We start from the raw sequence: 24,480 nt of genomic DNA, 5'->3' as shown, positions 1-24,480 counted from the left end.
ACTTTCTTCTAAACTCCAAATTGAACCAGCTCCTGTCTCAAGAGAGAGAGAGGGAGAGTTGGAGACCCCTTGAGGGTTTACAGAGCTGACCAGGTTGACCTATTTGCCAGTTAGTCCTTGTTGGGATTGTCACGTGTGTTGTCATTACTTGTGGTTAGTGCTTTGAGAATTACTTGATTTGTAGAGCATTATGCTTTAAGTAAAGAACTAATAATATGGATGGAGTGTTTGTTTTGGTGCTGAGATTTGGATTCTTTAATTATATGAAATTTTGCCGTGGTTTGACAATGATGTATCTCTCATGGTAACCCATGTGTTCAGGGTTATGCATATTATTTTAAAATGTTAAAACTTATTTTCAGCTTCCTACATGCCAAGCATGCCAAGTGGAATCTCTGCATACCCATCTGGATACTCTTCCAATCCCAGGTAATGAAATTTTTTTCCCCTTTTTTTAAATTCTTATCTTTTATTAACCCATAATACAATTACTTGCTTCCGGTTTGTTGAAGTAATAGGTCAGATGACATTTGCCACAATGTCTGTTGAAGTGGCTGGTCATAAAAATTCCAGTACCACATTCATCTGAAAGGCTCTTCTGACAAAGGCAAATCTTAACACAAAGATGAAGAATGGACTCCTGAATGTTGTAGTCAGACAAAGTACATCCATCTTCCAGTTGCTTGCTAGCAAAGATCAGTCTTTGCGGATCAGGAGGAATTTCTTCCTTATCCTGCATCTTGGCCTTTACATTTTCTCTTGTCTCTGAGCCTCGAGAGTGGTGTATTCCCAGTAAGGGTTTTCACGAAAACCTGTATCTTGGTGGTGATTCCACCGCAATTGGACCTTAAAATTCTTGCTACTTCCCTTTAAGAACAGTGTAGGTGGCTCAAAGGTTAACAGAATGCTAATTATAATGAATTCAACCAAGAGAATAATATTTTAATACCCTTTTTAAAAACTTACCTTTTCTGAGCCCTGGCCAGGCAGCTTAATTGGTTGTGGGTTTGATGGTCCCCAGTCAGGGAAGATACAGGAATCAACCAATGAATGTATGGGTGGGCGAAACAACAGATGGATGTTTCTCCCTCTCCCTCTCTCCTTTTCCCTCTCTTCCTTTCCCTCTCCCTGCCTTCCTCTCCCTCTCTCTCCTTCTCTCTCCTCTCTTTTCTCATCCCGTCTTTCTCCCTCCCTTTCTCATTTGTCCCCCTCTTTCTCTAAAATCAATAAATAAAAAATTTTACCTTTCTTGTACATTACAAGGAACAAATTAATGGTTCATAAGATGGAGTCAGTCTTGTCCCCATGATATTTATTCATTCAGTTATAGACTACATGTACTACCAATCTTTATTACCCATTTGATAATATGACACAGGTAAATTAAATTAATAATGTAGTCTATGAATAATGTACACTAGAAAATTAATGAGAAATAATCTTTTTTTGAGAAATAATTCTTAACTCATGTTTTAAATGTGTACTTGTACCATTGGTAATCTAGGACTACAGTACTTTCAAAAGGGGGTTGTAGGGCAGGCTTCAAGTACAAGACTGGCATATACTTGTGCCTAAATAAGACTTCCAGCTATCTTAAAAATTAACAAGAAATTTTTAACCCTGCTCTTAGTATCAGATAACTCTCACAGATATATTTAGCCATATTTCCTAAACACCTGCTATGACTATATATATATAGATTTACACATATAATATGCAGGATCTTATAACTTAAATTTAGCAAACTTATTTCTGGGCCTTTCTTAATTCCAGAGACTAGCTTTCTAAGGTAGTAAGCATTCTGTCACATTAGACAGGTAAATAGAGACTAGGTGAACATCTGTCAGGGACAATAGAGATAGAGTCCTATGATTATAATATATAACTAGGCTATAAGTTTTAGATTTCTTGTGGGCCTTATTTTTCTGATTAAGTTCTAAATGGAATCCTGTCTGAAGCCCTGAAATTAGAAGCCTTTATAATTAACAGTTGCTAGTAAGAAAGAACTCTGGACATGTAGGTAATAGTTGTTGGAAGGACAATAAGGAAATAGACTTCTGAATAATGAAGCCATTGCAAAGAAACTTTTAAATCAAAATGAAGGTCAAAGACACAAAAATGTGACCCTTATTCACCCATCATATGTAACCATGAAAGTGTGGTTTGTGAAGGTAAGAAGTTTGTTTTGAGTCAGCTATTTTTCAAAGATTTTATATTCTTTCCTGTGAAACATAACTTTTCATCTCAAGATGTAACATGCTCATGAGCTGTGAAGGGTGACTGTATTCAAATTGCCATCAATATCTTTCTCTATATAAAGGGCCTTAGCAGAAGACCTTCAGAATTTCTTTCTCTTATCCCTTTGTCCTAAAAGAGAATTAATAAACCAGTGGTTGTAGAAGAATTGTTATCTTAAAACAATAAATATGAGTCTTTTTTCTTGCTATAGAAAGTTGGACTAGATGATCTCTAAGGTCTCTTCCAAATATTAAGATCTTTTCAAAGTTTTACTTAGCACTTGCAGTATGTATACAAGGAAACCAAATGTTATGTCAAGAATAGTTTTTCCAGTTTTAATATGTGTACTAGCAAGAATGTATTAAAATGATTAGAAAACAATGCCTAGTATCAGAAAATGGAAAGTGCTGTTATAAAGTCATTTGGAGGGAGGAGCTTAAAGAAAGTTTCATAAATGCAAGAACTGATTTAAGGATGACCTTAAATAAATCATTTGTGTTTAGAGGTGGAGGGAGCAGAAAAGAGTAATAACATTTGATAACTGAGAGGAAACCACCAATTATCAAATCCAGCCCACTCATTTTATGTAAGCAAAGGTACAATCACACACACACTAAAGTAACCCCAGTAAAGAATAGGGAAACACTTCAGTTGATTGGAGAATATAAGGTTGTGAGTAGAGAAATAGGTGCAACTTCCATGGGTAATATAGATCTCCCCATACCTTCCCTGATCTCCTCTAGCTAGTTTTGGTTTTCCACTCTCCATCTCCTGAGCTTTTATTTAGCGTTTGTTGTTTCCTTTATCCTCTCAAGATTGTTGACAGGGATCTTGCCCTGTTTTGATTATTAGTGTCCTGAGGAAGAGGTGGATTCATATCTTAGTTCCTACCTGAAGCCCTTAGACACAGTGCCTTAGATATAATAAATAGTAAGTTTTGAAGAGGTACATAAGAAAAAGAAACACAATAAATATCTGTGGAGTGTTATAAAATAGGTCAAAAAATGCTCCTTAAAAATTTGAAAAAGATTTGCTACCTAGGGCAAATTGCCTAAAAATATACAAAGGTAGGAAATATTGCAGTAGTCTTCTCTTATCTGTCTTCTGCTTTCCATGGTTTCAGTTACCTGTGGTCAGTCATGGTCCAAAAATATGAAATGGAAAAAGCAGAAATTAACAATTCATCAATTTTCAGTTGCATGCCGTTCTTGATAGCAGGATTAAATCCTGCACCGTCGTACTCCGCCTCGCCTGGGACATGAACCATCCCCTTGTCCAGTGCATCCGTGCAGATATGCCGCCTGCCCGTTAGTCTCTTGGTAGCCCTCACCAGTTTGTCATAGTATACAGTGCCTGTGTTCAGGTAACCCACCTTTCACTTAATAATGGCTCCAAAGTCCTAGAGTAGTGATGCTAACCATTTGTCAGGGCTATTGTAAACAGTATTTCTGAAACAGTGTTGGATAGGAGACAGGAGGACGATACTCCTAAGTCACGTTCCTTCTCACTCTGATATGAACTACATGAATGACACGTAATTGTCATAGCATGAGAAATTTTGAAACTTTATTTAAATTGGAATATGTTCAGATCAGACATTTGTAAAGGTTATCAATGAACCACAAGTAAAATCTAAATAGTATCATTTCCCTCTGTGCTAGGAAATCAGAATGGAAAAGTTCTCTCACTAAATATCTGTTGCTTCCTGTCCTGATGCTGTTGAACTGCCCTTAGAAATACTCTAGTTGCTTTCTGCTGCTGTGAAAGTAACTCTCAAATAACCAGGCCGAGCAAGAACATTTTAACCATTCACTTTGAGAGCAAACTCAGTGTCATTAATGGAATTTCTGTAGAACTTGGCTTGAATAGACATCGGTAGTTCTAAAACAGTAAAGTTATTAACTGGGAAAAGAATGAAATGTCAGGCTTAACTTCCTGAATGGGGTCCTAAAGATACTAGAGTGTTGGGTCAGCTTATTATATATTTTTTCCATAGTTGTGTACCCATTGATTATTTCTCATACCTGCCCAGACTGGGGATTGAGCCGTAATCCTGGGAGCTGGTGACCTCAGTGCTGCAGGACAACACTGTCTCTACTGTGCCACCAGCCAGGGCCCGAGTCATTTTAATATTTAATATTTTCTGTTCTCTAGTGGTTATCCAGGCTGTCCGTACCCACCTGGTGGTCCATATCCTGCTACAACAAGTTCCCAGTACCCTTCCCAGCCTCCTGTGACCACTGTTGGTAAGTAGCCTTCAAAATTGTATTTCTCTACATAAGGAAAGGCAAGCTGAGTCTCCTGTTGTGAAAAATGCATTTCACTTTTTTTATTGAATAAATTTGACATGTAACATTATATAAGTTAAAGTGTATAGCATGTTACTTTAATACAGTTTTTTTTGTTTTGGGTTTTTTTTTGTATTTTTCCAAAGCTGGAAATGGGGAGGCAGTCAGACAGACAGACTCCCGCATGTGCCCGACCGGGATCCACCCGGCATGCCCACCAGGGGGCGATGCTCTGCCCATCTTGGGGCATCGCTCTGCCGCAATCAGAGCCATTCTAGCGCCTGAGGCAGAGGCCACAGAGCCATCCTCAGCGCCCGGGCCAACTTTGCTCCAATGGAGCCTCGGCTGCGGGGGGGAAGAGAGAGACAGAGAGGAAGGAGAGGGGGAGAGGTGGAGAAGCAGATGGGCACTTCTCCTGTGTGCCCTGGCCAGGAATCGAACCCGGGACTCCTGCATGCCAGGCCGACGCTCTACCACTGAGCCAACCAGCCAGGGCCCTTTAATACAGTTTTATGTTGTAATATTGCCGTTGTAGCAAAATTACATAATTATAATAAGATATTATTGTCTGTATTCATTATACTGCACATTAGATCTCTGTGGCTTATTTACTACTCATTACAAGCTGGTATCCTTACACACCATTAGTCTTATCCTTACTACCCCAACTTTTCATTTCACATTGAAATGTTAGAATACTCCTTAGAAGATACCCTTGATGGTAATTTACTTCAAAAGCTTCTTGGGCCCTGGCTGGTTTGCTCAGTGCAGAGCATCAGCCCAGCATGTGGATGTGCTGGGTTCAATCCCAGGTCAGGGCACACAAGAGAAGCAACCATCTGCTTCTCTCCCCCTTCCCTCTCCTTCTTCTCTCCCCCTTTCCTCTCCCTCTTCTCTCCCCCTTTCCTCTCCCTCTTCTCTCCCCCTTTCCTCTCCCTCTTCTCTCCCCTTTCCCTCTCCCTCTTCTCTCCCCCTTCCCTCTCCCTCTTCTCTCCCCCTTTCCTCTCCCTCTTCTCTCCCCTTTCCCTCTCCCTCTTCTCTCCCCCTTCCCTCTCCCTCTTCTCTCCCCCTTCCCTCTCCCTCTTCTCTCCCCCTTCCCACTCTCACTTCTCTCCCCCTTCCCTCTCTCACTTCTCTCCCCCTTCCCTCTCTCACTTGTCTCCCCCTTCCCTCTCCCTCTTCTCTCCCCCTTCCCTCTCCCTCTTCTCTCCCCCTTCCCACTCTCACTTCTCTCCCCCTTCCCTCTCTCTCTTCTCTCTCCCTTCCCTCTCCCTCTTCTCTCCCCCTTCCCACTCTCACTTCTCTCCCCCTTCCCTCTCTCACTTCTCTCCCCCTTCCCTCTCTCACTTCTCTCCCCCTTCCCTCTCCCTCTTCTCTCCCCCTTCCCTCTCCCTCTTCTCTCCCCCTTCCCACTCTCACTCCTCTCCCCCTTCCCTCTCCCTCTTCTCTCCCCCTTCCCTCTCCCTCTTCTCTCCCCCTTCCCACTCTCACTTCTCTCTCCCTTCCCTCTCTCACTTCTCTCCCCCTTCCCTCTCCCTCTTCTCTTCCCCTTCCCTCTCCCTCTTCTCTCCCCCTTCCCTCTCCCTCTTCTCTCCCCCTTCCCACTCTCACTTCTCTCCCCCTTCCCTCTCCCTCTTCTCTCCCCCTTCCCTCTCCCTCTTCTCTCCCCCTTCCCACTCTCACTTCTCTCTCCCTTCCCACTCTCACTTCTCTCCCCCTTCCCACTCTCACTTCTCTCCCCCTTCCCACTCTCACTTCTCTCCCCCTTCCCACTCTCACTTCTCTCCCCCTTCCCTCTCCCTCTTCTCTCCCCCTTCCCTCTCCCTCTTCTCTCCCCCTTCCCACTCTCACTTCTCTCCCCCTTCCCTCTCCCTCTTCTCTCCCCCTTCCCTCTCCCTCTTCTCTCCCCCTTCCCTCTCCCTCTTCTCTCCCCCTTCCCACTCTCACTTCTCTCCCCCTTCCCACTCTCACTTCTCTCCCCCTTCCCTCTCCCTCTTCTCTCCCCCTTCCCTCTCCCTCTTCTCTCCCCCTTCCCATTCTCACTTCTCTCTCCCTTCCCACTCTCACTTCTCTCCCCCTTCCCACTCTCACTTCTCTCCCCCTTCCCACTCTCACTTCTCTCCCCCTTCCCACTCTCACTTCTCTCCCCCTTCCCTCTCCTTCTTCTCTCCCCCTTCCCTCTCCCTCTTCTCTCCCCCTTCCCACTCTCACTTCTCTCCCCCTTCCCTCTCCCTCTTCTCTCCCCCTTCCCTCTCCCTCTTCTCTCCCCCTTCCCTCTCCCTCTTCTCTCCCCCTTCCCACTCTCACTTCTCTCCCCCTTCCCTCTCCCTCTTCTCTCCCCCTTCCCTCTCCCCCTTCCTCTCCCTCTTCTCTCCCCCTTCCCACTCTCACTTCTCTCCCCCTTCCCTCTCTCACTTCTCTCCCCCTTCCCTCTCTCACTTCTCTCCCCTTCCCTCTCCCTCTTCTCTCCCCCTTCCCTCTCCCTCTTCTCTCCCCCTTCCCACTCCCTCTTCTCTCCCCCTTCCCACTCTCACTTCTCTCTCCCTTCCCACTCTCACTTCTCTCCCCCTTCCCACTCTCACTTCTCTCCCCCTTCCCACTCTCACTTCTCTCTCCCTTCCCACTCTCACTTCTCTCCCCCTTCCCTCTCCCTCTTCTCTCTCCCTTCCCTCTCCCTCTTCTCTCCCCCTTCCCACTCTCACTTCTCTCCCCCTTCCCTCTCTCACTTCTCTCCCCCTTCCCTCTCTCACTTCTCTCCCCCTTCCCTCTCCCTCTTCTCTCCCCTTCCCTCTCCCTCTTCTCTCCCCCTTCCCACTCTCACTTCTCTCCCCCTTCCCTCTCCCTCTTCTCTCCCCTTCCCTCTCCCTCTTCTCTCCCCCTTCCCACTCTCACTTCTCTCTCCCTTCCCTCTCTCACTTCTCTCCCCCTTCCCTCTCCCTCTTCTCTCCCCCTTCCCTCTCCCTCTTCTCTCCCCCTTCCCTCTCCCTCTTCTCTCCCCCTTCCCACTCCCTCTTCTCTCCCCCTTCCCACTCTCACTTCTCTCTCCCTTCCCACTCTCACTTCTCTCCCCTTCCCACTCTCACTTCTCTCCCCCTTCCCACTCTCACTTCTCTCCCCCTTCCCACTCTCACTTCTCTCCCCCTTCCCACTCTCACTTCTCTCCCCCTTCCCACTCTCACTTCTCTCCCCCTTTCCTCTCCTTCTTCTCTCCCCCTTCCCTCTCCCTCTTCTCTCCCCCTTTCCTCTCCCTCTTCTCTCCCCCTTCCCACTCTCACTTCTCTCCCCCTTCCCTCTCTCACTTCTCTCCCCCTTCCCTCTCCCTCTTCTCTCCCCCTTCCCACTCTTCTCTCCTCCTTCCCACTCTCACTTCTCTCCCCCTTCCCACTCTCACTTCTCTCCCCCTTCCCACTCTCACTTCTCTCCCCCTTCCCACTCTCACTTCTCTCCCCCTTTCCTCTCCTTCTTCTCTCCCCCTTCCCTCTCCCTCTTCTCTCCCCCTTCCCACTCTCACTTCTCTCCCCCTTCCCACTCTCACTTCTCTCTCCCTTCCCACTCTCACTTCTCTCCCCCTTTCCTCTCCTTCTTCTCTCTCCCTTCCCTCTCCCTCTTCTCTCCCCCTTCCCACTCTCACTTCTCTTCCCCTTCCCTCTCCCTCTTCTCTCCCCCTTTCCTCTCCCTCTTCTCTCCCCCTTCCCACTCTCACTTCTCTCCCCCTTCCCTCTCTCACTTCTCTCCCCCTTCCCTCTCTCACTTCTCTCCCCCTTCCCTCTCCCTCTTCTCTCCCCCTTCCCTCTCTCACTTCTCTCCCCCTTCCCTCTCTCACTTCTCTCCCCCTTCCCTCTCTCACTTCTCTCCCCCTTCCCTCTCCCTCTTCTCTCCCCCTTCCCTCTCCCTCTTCTCTCCCCCTTCCCACTCTCACTTCTCTCCCCCTTCCCTCTCCCTCTTCTCTCCCCCTTCCCTCTCCCTCTTCTCTCCCCCTTCCCACTCTCACTTCTCTCCCCCTTCCCTCTCTCACTTCTCTCCCCCTTCCCTCTCTCACTTCTCTCCCCCTTCCCTCTCCCTCTTCTCTCCCCCTTCCCTCTCTCACTTCTCTCCCCCTTCCCTCTCTCACTTCTCTCCCCCTTCCCTCTCTCACTTCTCTCCCCCTTCCCTCTCCCTCTTCTCTCCCCCTTCCCTCTCCCTCTTCTCTCCCCCTTCCCTCTCCCTCTTCTCTCCCCCTTCCCTCTCCCTCTTCTCTCTCCCTCTTCTCTCCCCCTTCCCTCTCTCTCTTCTCTCCCCCTTCCCACTCTCACTTCTCTCTCCCTTCCCTCTCCCTCTTCTCTCTCCCTTCCCTCTTCCTCTTCTCTCCCTCTTCTCCTGCAGCCAGTGGCTTGATTGGTTGGTTCAGGTGCTGGCCCTGGGCGCTAAGGATAGCTCGGTTGGTTAGAGTGCATCAGCCTCAGGCACTAAAAATAGGTCGGTTGATTCGTGCACTGGCCCCAGATGGGGGTTGCCAGGTGGATCCTGGTCAGGGCACATGTGGAAGTCTGTCTTGCTATATCTCCCCTCCTCTCACTTAAAAAAAAAAAAAAAAAAAGGCTCCTGAAAGGTTTCTCTACTTCTGTACTTGGCCTCCTACAGCTTTTTATAACAGCAGCAAGAGTGATCCTATGAAAAGAAGCAAATCACGTTACTTTTCTGCTCATAACCTTTAGTGTTCCCCATTTCACTTAGAGTTCATTCCCAAGTTCTTAGGCCTGCAAGGACCTATGTGATCCTGTTTTCCTCCCCCTGTTTTTTCTCTGACCTCCTGCTACTCTTAGGATTTGCCCACTGCCTGTTTTCTTTGCATGGAGCAGCCAGGCCTACTCTGACCAATCAGCTACCACCATCACCACCGACCCCTAACACATACACTCCTGACAATGCTTGATATATAGAAGTTCGTCAATAAATATTTTGCTGAGTGCCTCAATGAATGTAGTCTCTTGTGAGGTTTCTTTTTTTTTCTTTTTTTCTTTTTTTTTGTGAGAGAGAGAGAGAGACAGACAGACAGATAGGGACAGACAGGAAGGGAGAGAGATGAGAAGCATCAGTTCTTTGTTGTAGCACCTTAGTTCATTGATTTATGTGCCTTGACAGGGGGGAGGGGGAGCTACAGCAGAGCAAGTGACTCCTTGCTCAAGCCAGTGACCTTGGGGTCATATCTATGATCCCACACTCAAGCCAGCGACCTTGGGGTTTCAAACCTGGGTCCCCTGAGTCCCAGGCTGACGCTCTATCCACTGTGCCTCCGCCTGGTGAGGCTGAAGTTTATTTCTCTGTTACATTCTTTGATAAATTATAACCATTCTGAAATCTGATGTAGATACCCCCCTACCCCCCAAAGGCATTTTCTTCCATTGTTTTGTCATTAATACATTCCAGTTATTGAAATTCTAGTGGCATGGTTTTGATTTTTTTTGATGTTCTCATCTTTACTGTAATGTAGTTCTTTTTCTACAATATAATTTAAATGTTTGAGTTAGAAACCTAATGTTGGGAGATCTGTAGTCCATAAACAAAGCGCACTAAATCTTGTTAAGCTCTGAATTTTGGTTCGGGCAACATCAATAAAATGGGAATAGTGCTGTTTTGTCACCCTGTTTCTTGTTGAGATGATACTGTAATTCCTTCAATTTGTGGAGGGACCTCAGGTTCTAGAGATCTTTTATGTGTTACTCATCTCAGTGCAATAGGTATGAAGCATTTTACACCTTTAGAATAGATGATTTCCGTATATCCAAAATCGGAATATAGGGAAAATGGTATATTTAAAGTAAAATCTAGTGTTTACAGTTTTGTTTTTTTTAGTATTTTTTTGAAGTTGGAAACGGGGAGGCAGTCAGACAGACTTCCGCATGCGCCTGACCGGGATCCACCTGGCATGCCCACCAGGAGGTGATGCTTTGCCCATCCGGGGCGTCACTCTGTTGCGACCAGAGCCATTCCAGTGCCTGAGGCAGAGGCCATGGAGCCATCCTCAGGGCCTGGGCCAACTTTGCTCTAATGGAGCCTTGGCTGCGGGAGGGGAAGAGAGAGACAGAGAGGAAGGAGAGGGGGAGGGGTGGAGAAGCAGATGGGTGCTTCTCCTGTGTGCCCTGGCCGGGAATCAAACCCGGGACTCCCGCATGCCAGGCCAATGCTCTACCACTGAGCCAACAGCCAGGGCCTAGTGTTTATGTTTACAATAGGTTATCAAAGCAATTAATATTTTGTTGTACTTTTAAGAGTACTTCTTAGAAAGGCAACAAATAAATTATCATTTTATGATAATCCAGGATATCCTTTATGTTATTTTTTTAATCTCTGTTGCTTATAACCCCCTTGCTTTTAAACATCATATTTTAGTAGTACATAGTGCAAAACATTGTTGAACTTCAAGATTGTAGTAAAGCAAGCAGAAACAAAGTATCATTTGAATATCAGAGTTCACAAATAGTGAACATTTTCTCAGTCATCAGTGGCTATTGGGATTTGTGCTATTATTCTCTGTGCTACTGCAGCCATGAGAAAGAAGCAGTGTCATTATTTGTCCTTGTATGTTGTGGAAGTGATAGTTTCCTAACTTTATAGTTCTTGATTTGATGGTGTAGAACAAACACCTGTTTAAAGGCACCATTAACTAACATATGTCTCTGTATTGTTGATGGCAGTGCCTGTGCAGGTGTTGTCTTTTACCATCCCCAACAATATGGAAATCAACCACTTAAAAATGAAGCAACAAAGATGACATTCTTTTTATTATTATTATTTGAATGTATTGGGATGACATTGGTTTGCAAAAACATACAGATTTCAAGTGTGCAACTCAACGAAACACCATCTGTACACCACATTGTGTACCCTCTGCCCCAAGCAATGTTTCTTTCCATACCCATTTCCCCCCACCTACCCCGCTCCCCCGTTTTCCTCTGGCTGTTATCGCCATTTGGTCTATGTCTGTGTGTTATGTATATAGACTTTTTTGGCTAATCCCTTCACCTTCTTTCAACCAGTCCTTTCACTCCCCTCCCCACTCTCTGACTGCTGTCCATCTGTTCTGTATGTTCATGCCTCTGTTTCTGTTTTGTTCCTCAGTTTATTGTGAGATCATATGGTACTTGTCTTTCTCTGACTGGCTTATTTCACTTAGCGTAATAATCTTTAGGTCCATCCATGCTGTCGGGAAAGGTAAGATTTCCTTCTTTTTTGTGGCTGCATAGTATTCCATTGTGTAAATGTACCACAGCCTTTTCATCTACTGATGGGTGCTTGGGCTGTTTCCAGATATTGGTTATTGTAAATAATACTCTAGTGAACATAGGGGTGCATATATTCTTACAAATTAGTGTTTCAAGATTCTAAGGATATACTTTCAGGAGTGGGATCCCTGGGTCAAAAAGCAGTCCCATTTTTTATTTTTTGAGGAAACGCCATACTGTTTTCCTTAGTGGCTGCACCAGTCTACATTTTCATCAACAGTGCACACGGGTTCCCTTTTCTCCACATCCTCACCAGCATTTATTGATTTATTGATAATATCCATTCTGGTAGGTGTGAGGTAATATCTCATTGTGGTTTTAATTTGCATCTCTCTTATGGTTAGTAATGTTGGGCATTTTTGATCCATATGCCTATTGGCCAAGAGATAGCATTCTTATAGCAACCTCTTCTGAAAAAGTAGTGAAGACAGATGGATGTCGATCTTGGGACTTAAAACAGCTCTTCCTGATTCCATTCAATGTAGTTTTGAACAACATTTAAAAGAATATCAAAGAATTCGTTTGTCTCATCTCATTTTATAGCTTTTTTTTACCTGGGCAGACAGATTTCTGCCTATCTTGACTTAAAACTACCTTCATGAAACTGGAGCTAAGGGCCTCAACTAAGCAGTGATGGCAGCATTGAATAATGAAAAACCTGTTGGTGATGCTTTTCCATCAGGTCTAGGCAATTGTGGGGTTTTAATACACTTGTATTATTTAAGGGAGGGAGAAGTTGTAGTCTATAACTCAAATTCTTCCTTGAAGTCATTTTTTTTTTTTTTTTTTGCATTTTTCTGAAGCTGGAAACAGGGAGAGACAGTCAGACAGACTCCCCGCATGCACCCGACCGGGATCCACCCGGCACGCCCACCATGGGGTGACGCTCTGCGATGCTCTGCCCATCCTGGGCGTCGCCATGTTGCGACCAGAACCACTCTAGCGCCTGGGGCAGAGGCCACGGAGCCATCCCCAGCGCCTGGGCCATCTTTGCTCCAGTGGAGCCTTGGCTGCGGGAGGGGAAGAGAGAGACAGAGAGGAAGGCACGGCGGAGGGGTGGAGAAGCAAATGGGCGCTTCTCCTGTGTGCCCTGGCTGGGAATCGAACCCGGGTCCTCCGCACGCTAGGCCGACACTCTACCGCTGAGCCAACTGGCCAGGGCTTGAAGTCATTTTAAGACCAGGTTGCCCTGGCCGGTTGGCTCAGCAGTAGAGTGTCAGCCTGGAGTGTGTATGTCCTGGGTTCAGTTCCTGGTCAGGGCACACAGGAGAAGCGGCCATTTGCTTTTCTACTCCTCCCACTCCTCTCTGTCTTTCTCTCTCTTTCTCTTTTTCTCTCTCTCTCTTCCCCATAGCCATGGCTTAAATGGTTCAAGCAAGTTGGCCCTGGGCACTGAGGATGGCTCCATGGTCTCACCTCAGGCACTAAAATAGCTCAGTTGAAGAGCAGTAGAACAGCACCCCAGACAGGCAGAGCATCGCCCTGTAGGGGGCCCGCCGGTGGATCCCAGTTGGAGCACAGGTGCAAGTCTGTCTCTCTGGCTCGCTCCCTTTCACTTAATAATAATAAAAAAACTAGGTGTATTTTTGAGTAGCATCTTTGCAAGTGACTACCAAAAACGTGTTCTGCTAGAACATCAGTGGTAAAAGATGTGGGACTTGCCTTAGATTTTCTCTCCATTGCAGACATTATTTATCAACAAAGGTGTCAGAAGGAAGGTAATTTCTTGCTATCCTGAGGATGAAAATGTTAGGCTTCTTTCAACAGCGGTTTCTGAGTATGGTCAGTCAGCTGCTGCTTGGGATTACTTAGCCTCCGTAGTTGGCTCTGTAGCTGTAACTACCAGACCAAAGACTGTTATGTGGGTCTGAGCAAGTAAGAACCTAAGTAAAAATGCTGGGTTGGGGATTCACTTTTGCTGGTTAGAGGTCAGATCAGAACAGTTCGTGTGTAGTTAATTTGTATTTGAGTTATATGAAGTAGTGATCATTAGTAAATACTGTTAAAGGATAAATAAAGTAATTGTGTTGTGTTTAAATCAGGCATTGTATGCTAGTGAACCTTGAAGATACTGGCTTAAATTATGCATTGAATTGTCATACCCATTGGGTAGAGCAGGCGTAGTCAACTTTTGTATACCTACCGCCCACTTTTGTATCTCTGTTAGTAGTAAAATTTTCTAACCGCCCACCAGTTCCACAGTAATGGTGATTTTTAAAGTAGGGAAGTAACTTTACTTTATAAAATTTATAAAGCAGAGTTACAGCAAGTTAAAGCATTTAATAATAATTACTTACCAAGTATTTATGTCAGATTTTCGCTGTTTGGCAGTATAAATCTTTATAAAACAACTTACTATAGTTAAATCTATCTTTTTATTTATACTTTGGTTGCTCTGCTACTGCCCACCATGAAAGCTGGAACGCTCCCTAGTGGGCCGTAGGGACCAGGTTGACGACCACTGATTTAGAGCCTCTAGGTTGTTGGCTTCAGGCCTCTTCCTAGAAGATAACTAATTCTATTGGTTTCAGGAAATCATTCTTCAATTTGCCACTCCTGCTTTAGGGTTTAGTGTTGGAGCATAAGGTTTATAGTGTCCCTCCCTTTGGAAAAGTATGTTTTGAAACTGATGAATAGAGTAAGAACTGTTTTTTGTTTGTTTTTGTGTGAGTGGGTGGGAGAGGGACAGACAGAACGGGAAAAAGAAGAGAAGCATCAGTTCTTTGTTGCGGTTCCTTAGTTGTTCATTGATTGCTTTCTCATATGTGCCTTGACCAGGGGGCTCCAGCTGAGCCCTTTCTTAAGCCAGAGACCTTGGGCTTCAAGCCAGTGACCATGGGGTCATGTCTATGATCCAGTGCTCAAGCCAGCAACCCCATGATAAAGCTGATGAACCTATGCTCAAGCCGGTTGAGCCCACGCTCAAGCCAGTGACCTCAGGGTTTCAAAACTGGGTCCTCTGTCCCAGGTTGACGCTCTATCTACTATGCCACCACCTGATCAGGCAAGAATTGTTAAGAAAGAAGATTCTGTTTGTTGTGTTGATGCTTGGGGAATTAAATATGGTTAGTAGAGGAAAGGTCATTTGTGGGGATTAGTTTTAACCATATTTAATAATAAAGTAGAATATGATATTGAGAAATTAAACTCTTGTTAAAATGACTAGAGTTTGTTAATGGAAGAAGTAGAGCTGGCTATGGAAAAAGTAGTATTGTCCTGTTGTATAGTAATTTTTTTTTTCCAGAGACAGAGAGTCAGAGAGAGGGATAGTTAGGGACAGACAGATAGGAACGGAGAGAGATGAGAAGCATCAATCATTAGTTTTTCGTTGTGACACCTTAGTTGTTCATTGATTGCTTTCTCATATGTGCCTTGACCATGGGGCTACAACAGACTGAGTAACCCCTTGCTCAAGCCAGCGACCTCGGGTCCAAGCTGGTGAGCTTTGCTCAAACCAGATGAGCCCGCGCTCAAGCTGGAGACCTCGGGGTCTCGAACCTGGGCCCTCCACATCCCAGTCCAATACTCTATCCACTGTGCCACTGCTTGGTCAGGCCTGTTGTATAGTAATTTAATTCACGAGTTCCACAGAGACACCAAGGGAAGTTACAGAAGAAATTTTAAAAGGAGTTTTATTATTAAGCTAGTGACATGCATGGTGCTTCATCAAACCCAAATCATGCAGTCCAGAATATAGCTCTGAGGCTGGTTTTATAGACATAATCACATACTGGTTGGGGGGATAAGGAGGGGGTGCATGGTACAAAAGTCATTTACTAACAAGCTTATTAAGTTTTTTGCTGTTTTGTTACAACGTTTATCTATAGCAGGTGTCGGGAACCTTTTTGACTGAGAGAGCCATGAATGCTACATATTTTAAAATGTAATTCCGTGAGAGCCATACAACGATAATGCATACGTTACACATTATCCAATAAAAATTTGGTGTTGTCCCAGAGGACAGCTGTGATTGGCTCCAGCCACCCACAACCATGAACATAAGCGGTAGGAAATGAATGGATTGGAATACACGAGAATGTTTTATATTTTTAAAGTTATTATTTTTATTAAAGATTTATCTGTGAGCCAGCTGCAGCCATCAAAAGAGCCACATCTGGCTCGCGAGCCATAGGTTTGCCGACCCCTGATCTATAGGATCTATCAAAAGGAAAAAACATTCCTACATACTAAGACCGTAAGATAACACAGCAGTGATGAATGTTTTACATACCTGACAAAGACATCCCCAAACCTTCTAGGATTTATAACCTATCCCTGTCGCCACAACAGAGGGAAATGTTTAGTTCAGGATAAGGAGAGAAGCTAAATGAAGTTACTTTTGCTAAGAGTGTTGGGGTTAGCTTATTAAGAAGTCTAAAGCTAGTCCCCAGCTTGCTAAATTTACAAGTTTTGCACATACAAAGAACTTCAAAATGATGATTATTAGAAAGCATATAAAATGTTACAGAATATAGGTTTTTCATGCAAGGGGCTTGTGATCCCTTTTTCTAGAGCAGTGGGTCTCAAACATTTTGAAGTCGGGGTGCATTTAAAATCCTACAAATAATTGTAGGCGCACTATATACAAATTTCTGAGAAATATGTTATAATAATTAAGTCAAATATTAAAGAAAAACTATAAATTCCAGCCGTGCTTTTATGGTAATTAAATTAAATAAATATGACAAAATTAAATTTATTCTGACATTAAGAAACATTTTGTTACATTTTTTGAGTTATGCCTTTTAGAATTTGTAAAAAAAGGGATTAAAAATTACAAAAAAGTTATCTTTTTATATATCATATATGTATAGATACATTCTTAGTAAGATTTAGTAAATTTGGCAGGTCCTGGCACAAATGTGTTAAGTTTTTTCATTCTTGTGTTTATGAGAAACATGAGCCTGATGTGTCCTAGCAATTTCTTGAATGTTTGGGCATCTATTTGAAAGGCAAACTCTCATTTCCTCGTCAATACATTGAAGAATTCCTCTCTTTTTACTCTTTTTTTTTTTTTTTTTTTCTATTTTTCTGAAGCTGGAAACGGGGAGAGACAGTCAGACTCCCGCATGCGCCCAACCGGGATCCACCCGGCACGCCCACCAGGGGCGAAGCTCTGCCCACCAGGGGGCGATGATCTGCCCCTCCGGGGCGTCGCTCTGCTGCGACCAGAGCCACTCTAGCGCCTGGGGCAGAGGCCAAGGAGCCATCCCCAGCGCCCGGGCCATCTTTGCTCCAATGGAGCCTTGGCTGTGGGAGGGGAAGAGAGAGACAGAGAGGAAGGGGGGGTGGAGAAGCAAATGGGCGCTTCTCCTATGTGCCCTGGCCGGGAATCGAACCCAGGTCCTCCTCACGCCAGGCCGATGCTCTACCGCTGAGCCAACTGGCCAGGGCCTCTTTTTACTCTTAATTGTGTTGAGTGCAGAAAACCCCCACCATACATATCATCTTAACTTGACACCAAAGGATAGAAGAAACTTGCCTCCAGTCTTTCCAGGGGACATTGGGGGTAGTGTAAACAATCCAGCACCACAGCCTAATAGCCTTTTGCAATCAGGCAAGTGAGGTGGGGGGGTTGGGCAGACTGTCAGTTTATAACCAATTCCCTACACTTCTGTCCCCCAAAAACCTAAACTCCAAAAACCCTGTTGGTTTTTTGGTCCCCAACAGGCACATATTTCTCTGGAATACCATAGGGCGCACCAGTGCACTCTGGTGCACACTTTGAGAACCACTGGTCTAGAGGTATATGTCACTCTCATAACTCCAGGATGGGAGGAAGAGTCAGGATTAGTATAGGAATTTTTAATTAAGGTAGGTAAACATTGTTTCCTAAAGGTTTTTAAGAAAGGAGAAGAGGAAGGGGTTTTCAGATAGGTTCTATCTTCTTTGCTGTGTCTAGCAAGTGGCGTCAGTCCTTCCAGAGAACTATAGGAAATAGTTCAACTCTAACTAGCTGATTTTTGCCCCTGCAACCTCTTCTTATTATTTTTTCTTCCTCAGAAAGGAGGGGTAAGGGGGCCTGACTCTTCCTTTAAAAAAATTGTTAACATGCCTGACCAGCGGTGGCGCAGTGGATAGAGCATTGGACTGGGATGCGGAGGACCCAAGTTCGAGACCCTGATGTCACCAGCTTGAGCGCGGGCTCATCTGGTTTGAGCAAAGCTCACCAGCTTGGACCCAAGGTCGCTGGCTCGAGCAAGGGGTTACTCAGTCTGCTGCAGCCCCATGGTCAAGGCACATATGATAAAGCAATCAATGAACAACTAAGGTGTCGCAAGGAAAAACTGATGATTGATGCTTCTCATCTCTCTCCATGCCTGTCCCTATCTATCCCTCTCTCTGTCTCTGTAAAAAATAAATTTTTTTTGTTAACAATTTTGCAGTTCCTTGGCACCTTATCCCAGTCTAGCAGGTAGTTAAAACATCCAGTTATTAGCAGGCCCTTCAAGAAGCTTGCCTTTCATAGGTTGTGAGTAGCATAATGTGTCATAGCAAATGTGTACCATAATTTTAGGAATGAGGTGGCTGTGATGACAAGGCCAGCAAGTAAAAGTTTATAGTAGCAACAAAATATCTGGTAAAAAACTAGAATTACAGATGGGTTACACCGTGTTTCTTAATTGTTTTTTTATTATCATCCCCCACAGGAGCCTTTTTAGACATTTTTTTCGTAGTCATTTCTCCCCATGAATTGTTAATACCATAGATTACACTGTTTATGTAGTGTATCTATATCTCCACTTTATGCATAAAAAGATTTTTTTTTCTTTACCTCCTAAATACTAATTTTCATCAATTAGAGGAGCAGTGTCACAGCCATTGAGAATGTGTGTGGATTAGAGTGATGGTAGCTAAAACTAAACTAGAACTCAGAGGAAGTAGTAACTAGAGTAGTAACTACTAATTTCAAAGATTACCTGAAGTTTGGATTTAAGAAAAGAGGTGAGTAGATGGACCTTTCATTAGCCAAGACCAGAGTTTAATGAGAACCAGAACAAAAGCAGAGTAGAAAAGGCCATCACTGTGCTTAGACTCAGATTAGGAAAAGGGACAGCTAAAAGCTTAAAAACATCTGGTCCTTCGAAGGGATCTGGAAGACAGCAAGTTGTTTTGCCGAGAAAGGTTAGTACTTTTGAAGGGTGAGGAATCAGACACATAATTAAAGGGGACTGGGTTCTTGTTCCAAAGGAGAGGACGAAGAGCGGAAGACCTCATCTGATGGTTTCAGTCTGCCCTGAAGATGTTCTGAGGAGTTTTTGCCTTTGTGGAAAGATCGTAAAAGAGGGTGTAGGGAGTTAAGAAAAGGATTGAAGTTTTTGGTCATGGCAGGTGTGAAACATTTCGAGTTAGAAGTCCTGATGATCTGACAGAATGTGAGAGAGGCCACCATGGCAGGTAGTCTCTGCATAAAAGGACCATCAGAGATGGGCAAGGAGTCTGGGCTGCTGGAAGCAGGAGTGACAGAGAGGTTGAATGTGCCAGAACAAATGAGTGGAGACATGAATTGGTGAAGGTTGCTAGTCATTCTGGTGTCTATGAGAGGATATGAATAAAGAGGTAGTCAGAGGGGGGAAAAAAACTGGGCCCTGGCTGGTTGGCTCAATGGATAGTGTGTTGCCCAGCATATAGACACCCCAAGTCCCCGATCCCCGGTCAGGGCACACAGGAGAAGTGCCCATCTGCTTCCCTTTCCCTCCCTTTCTCCCTTCTCTCTCTCTACCCTTTACAAAGCCAGTGATTTAACTGGTTTGAGCATCAGCACCAGGTGCTGAGAGTAGCTTGGGTGACTCAAGCATTGGCCCCAGATCGGGGATTGCCCAGTGAATCCTGGTCAGGGAGCATGTGGGAGTCTGTCTCAATATGTCCCCTCCTCTCACTTTAAAAATAAAAAGGAGGCCTGACCTGTGATGGCGCAGTGGATCAAGCGTCAACCTGCAATGCTGAGGTCACCGGTTCAAAACCCTGGGCTTGCCTGGTTAGGGCACATGTGGGAGTGATGCTTCCTGCTCCTCCCCCCTCCCCTCCTCTCTCTCTCTCTCTCTCTCTCTCTTTGTCTCCTCTAAAATGAATAAATAAAAATAATTTAAAAAATAAAAATAAAAAGGAAAATTGAGGGGTGTGCGCCCAGAGGCGATGCACAAGCTGGTAAATTCATGAGAACACTCTGGATAAGTTAGGTATTAAGAAGCCAGGAGTGTCAAACAAGACCTGTTTTCACAGTGGAAATGTGGTTGGCCTCTAGTTTTACAACTGAGCTCCAAAGCACCACTTGTCTGAGTTACTGCTTTTGTTTCTAAGAAATATGAAATAAGCTGAAATACTTAGGTGAATTCTGAAAAGTATATACTATATGCATTTGTATGTTAATAATCAACCAAGCCTGACCAGGCGGTGGCGCAGTGGATAGAGCATTGGACTGGGATGCAGAGGACCCAGGTTCGAGACCCCGAGGTCGCCAGCTTGAGCGCAGGCTCATCTGGTTTGAGCAAAAAGCCCACCAGCTTGAACCCAAGGTTGCTGGCTCGAGCAAGGGGTTACTCGGTCTTCTGAAGGCCCATGGTCAAGGCACAAATGAGAAAGCAATCAGTAAACAACTAAGGTGTTGCAACATGCAATGAAAAACTAAATGATTGATGCTTATCATCTCTCTCTGTTCCTGTCTGTCCCTATCTATCCCTCTCTCTGACTCACTCTCTGTCTCTGTAAAAAAAAAAGTCAACCAAAAGTATGAACTGCCTCTGTATGAACACTGTAGTAGGATGGACGCTGTCTGCTTCTCAGCGGGAGGTTTCTGGGGGAAAGAGAGCCCTTACAGGCAGATCTGGAGAACAAGGGAGTCTGCTGTAGGGCTCTTCTTCGTGTCCAAGCAGTGTTCTTTGGACAGGTGGATGAAAGATGCTCCTAAAGAAAACCTGCCATGTGAGACTGGACTGATTTTCACTTGCAAGAAGATGAAAATCTAAGTCAGAAATAAACAATTCTTCTGTGATGGAAACAAGAGAAAGAAAAAATCAAAACTTCAGACATAACCTTTGGAAACCTATGACACCTGAGAACACCAAAGTCTCCCAGTGTCATTTACAAAGGCCCAGAAAAGCACACGGGGTAACCCGGGTGTGCACCAGCTTCTGGTTAGAAAAGACACTGGTTAGAAAAGGTCAATTAGAAGAGAACAGAAAAGAATCAGAATAAACAGAAGTTTATCAGCTGTTAAGTGTTTTGGATGTCATTCTCTTGTGCTCATCTGTTCTGGTCAAGATTAAAGGAGTGAGACTCTGCAGAAGCAGTTTTAGTAACGTATCAGTTTAGGGCAACTCTTCCCATTCTCGGTCCTCTCACGGGCCTCCACGGTGTGTTCCGCTCCTTCACTCACCAGTAAAGCCTGAGAATGATGTGGCCTACACCAAATGCTTTTCCTTGGAATAAATGTGTTGTTCCATTTGTTGGAGATTTAGGAACTGGAATCTGTAGGAGATTTAGAAATTGAAATCTGTAGGGACATAGCCTATACTTCATTGATAAAATAGCTAATTGTTGGGGTGATAAGTTGAGAAAATAGGTACATCTACAACAACTTTTGAGGTCCAATAAAATGTGAATTAGTAGCCTGACCAGGCGGTGGCACTGTGGCTAGAGCGTTGGACTGGGATGCGGAGGACCCAGGTTCGAAACCCCGAGGTTGCCAGTTTGAGCGCAAGCTTATCTGGTTTGAGCAAAGCTCACCAGCTTGAGCCCAAGGTTGCTGGCTCAAGCAAGGGGTTACTCGGTCTGCTGTATCCCCCCCCCCCCCCCGTCAAGGCACATATAAGAAATCAATGAATGAACAACTAAGGAGACTAACGAGCTGCAACAAAGAATTGATGCTTCTCATCTCTCTCCCTGTCTGTCCCTATCTGTCCCTCTCTCTTGACTGTCTCCCACAAGAAAAAATATATATGAACTAGTAATCTCTTGAAGGAAAAATTATTTCTGAATCAACTCAGATTTTAATGTTATTTTTGATGAAATTTTAACATTTAACATAATTTTTCTTTCCTCCCACTTTGAAAGTCAGCTCACACTTGTCCTGTTTTTGAAGATTCCTGTGGAAAAAAACAAAGAGCTTGGGAAATAAGTGTTTTCGCCTCCCTCCTGTAGGTCCCAGTCGGGACGGCACCATCAGTGAGGATACCATCCGAGCTTCCCTCATCTCCGCGGTCAGTGACAAACTGAGATGGCGGATGAAGGAGGAAATGGATCGCGCCCAGGCCGAGCTCAATGCCTTGAAACGGACAGAGGAGGACCTGAAAAAAGGTCACCAGAAACTGGAGGAAATGGTTACCCGTTTAGACCAAGAAGTAGTAAGTAACTCATTGAATAGGTGCAATATTTAGATTAAATTGTAGGCAGGGCAGAGTTCCATGTTACCTTGTTGCACTGGACATTGTGGGGTATGCTCAGAGTTCAAAAAGTTATCCGTCTTTAAGGATTTGAATATAGCTTGTTTAAAATGGAGCCTGTGTTTGGTCTTTGGAAGGTGGATGGTATTTAGAGCATTTTTGCTTGCCGCTTTCACCCTGGGGAGATGATGGCAAAGGAGACTGTTTTTTGAGTGCTTGATTTTGCCAGTTACCAGGAAATAAGAATGTTAGAGAGCTCTTAGCCATGGTAAAGATCTGCAGAGCCTGGGTGCAGACTTCAGGGTCAGTTCTATTTATTATTTCCAAGTTATTTGAGCTATACTTAGAATAACCCAAAGTTGTGTGGGTGACTTCAGAGCTGCGTATCAGTGTCAGCGTTTACAGCCTTTAGCTCCTAAGCTTCCTCACATTCTGCCAGGCTGCGGTGCCTGAACAGGCAGTTTAAGTCAGCCCTGTGACTTCCGCGATGAGGCAGGGGCGCTAGCATAATCTGAGTGCCAGCTTCATTCTCCTTTCATTCCTGGGAGGGGGGATTTATTAGAATAAATGTGTTTTTGATGAAAGGGTTAAGAGTTATTGAATGAGGGCTTTGGGGAAAACATTTTATTATGTGCACATTAGTCTTACAAATGGTTCAAGTGTAAAGTGAGCTTCCCAGCAGCCAAGTGTTTTAGAAAATTCAGGAAACTGCCACCAGTACATTTCAGAGCCTGCATTACCGCCCATGGTACCTTGTGACTAGTGTTCGAGGGTTTAGGGTTCTCTGCGTTGAACCCTCTGCAGACTGGGGAGGAGTTACCCATTGTGGCAGATGCCCACTGGTTTGAAAGGATCTCTTTTGTAAGATTTTTCATGTAAGGAACTTTCAGCTGGCAAGTTCTTGTCTGATGGTTTAGTTTACAATATAATTTGTCATTTAGCATCAAGATCCCACCTTTTCCTCTACCTTTGACCACTGTGCTGTTTGAAACAGTCATCCATTAGTTGTGTAAATATTGCTTTTTTATTAGCAAATCCGTTCCTGTGGAGTTATAGATATCTGAAAGCAGATAATTATATACAGTTACTATAAAGTCATCATGCTTGGACTGTTCTGTTTTCAGGCCGAGGTTGATAAAAACATAGAACTTTTGAGAAAGAAGGATGAAGAACTCAGCTCTGCTCTGGAGAAAATGGAAAATCAGTCTGAAAACAATGATATTGATGAAGTTATCATTCCCACAGCCCCACTATATAAACAGATCCTAAATCTGTATGCAGAGGAAAATGCTATTGAAGACACTATCTTCTACCTGGGAGAAGCCTTGAGGCGGGGAGTAATAGACCTGGATGTCTTCCTAAAGGTATGTCTGCCTCACTCTGCTTTCCAGAATTGTGGAACTTTATTATTAGAGTCACTGATGTTGAAAACCACAAACCAAGAGAGTTTCTCTGTAGGGTAGGGTTAAAATTCCTCATCCTCCCAAAAGAGAGTGCAGTATATGGCTGTGAGTAGTGTCCTCTCATCTGCGGAGGGCTGAGGACCCGTCTAGTAGGGAAGACAGGCGGGCTAGTGGCTGCTGCCACCCCCTGCCCCCGCCCAGGCAGCACCAAGCTGATGTAACTCTTCCATCTTACTACAATGCCTGGGTGGGTTAGGAGGAACACTCAGATTTCCATTGGTTATTTCAGGTCACCCACCTAAATTGAGATCACCGACTACCCCCCCCCAATTGTTTTTCTGATAGAGTTAAATAATTTTAGACCTGTTTTTCTAAATCAGACAGCCCTGCAAAGGTTTGGGTTGCCCTGCTGGTGCTAAAGCCCTTCTGAATGAATGCTATTGTAACAGACATGAAGAAAAGATCCTGTGAGCCAAATTTGGCTACTGCTCTCTGTGGTTTTAGGAATAACAGTCCCTACCCTTTGGACATTCGATCCAGCTGCTGTTGGTGCTCCAGTGTACATGCAAGGACAGCCAGGCCATTTGCTTTCTCGCCCCCTCACTGGGAGGGATGAGAGACCTGTGCAAGCACACGAATGGCTGAGTGTAAAGAGACCAAAGGGCACTCCCTTTCTGTACACTGTCCCCTGCTCAGGGGGCATAGCCTAGGGACAGATGCACATGGAGAGGAGGGAAGAGAGGTATGCTGTTTGCTAATCACTGGACAGAGCTGCCTTGTGCTGCTCATCTCTGCCCCGCCTAGCCAAGAGAGCACAAAAGTCTTAGTTATCAAATTTTTATTTTTTTTAACTTTCGTTAGGATCACAGCACAAGTTTCCCTGCATCTTGAGAGTCTCAAGATGTAG

The 24,480-nt window shown here is 44.7% G+C and overlaps 1 protein-coding gene and 1 pseudogene across 2 annotated transcripts in view; one reads left to right on the top strand and one right to left on the bottom strand.

The window, feature by feature from the left end:
- TSG101 (tumor susceptibility 101) overlaps positions 1–24,480 on the top strand; it is a 53,488-nt gene that overhangs the window by 28,406 nt on the left and 602 nt on the right. For both annotated transcript variants that reach the window (XM_066251092.1, XM_066251091.1), the window contains 4 exons: positions 363–429; positions 4,393–4,484; positions 21,929–22,131; positions 23,295–23,534. In XM_066251092.1, coding sequence (XP_066107189.1) covers positions 363–429; positions 4,393–4,484; positions 21,929–22,131; positions 23,295–23,534 — 602 coding nt within the window. The remainder of the gene's footprint in view (positions 1–362; positions 430–4,392; positions 4,485–21,928; positions 22,132–23,294; positions 23,535–24,480) is intronic.
- On the bottom strand, positions 473–3,505 carry LOC136325926 (ubiquitin-ribosomal protein eS31 fusion protein-like; annotated as a pseudogene).

Source organism: Saccopteryx bilineata, chromosome 1, assembly GCF_036850765.1.
Source record: "Saccopteryx bilineata isolate mSacBil1 chromosome 1, mSacBil1_pri_phased_curated, whole genome shotgun sequence".
Classification (NCBI taxonomy): Eukaryota; Metazoa; Chordata; class Mammalia; order Chiroptera; family Emballonuridae; genus Saccopteryx; species Saccopteryx bilineata.
This window is presented reverse-complemented; position numbering and strand designations above follow the sequence as displayed.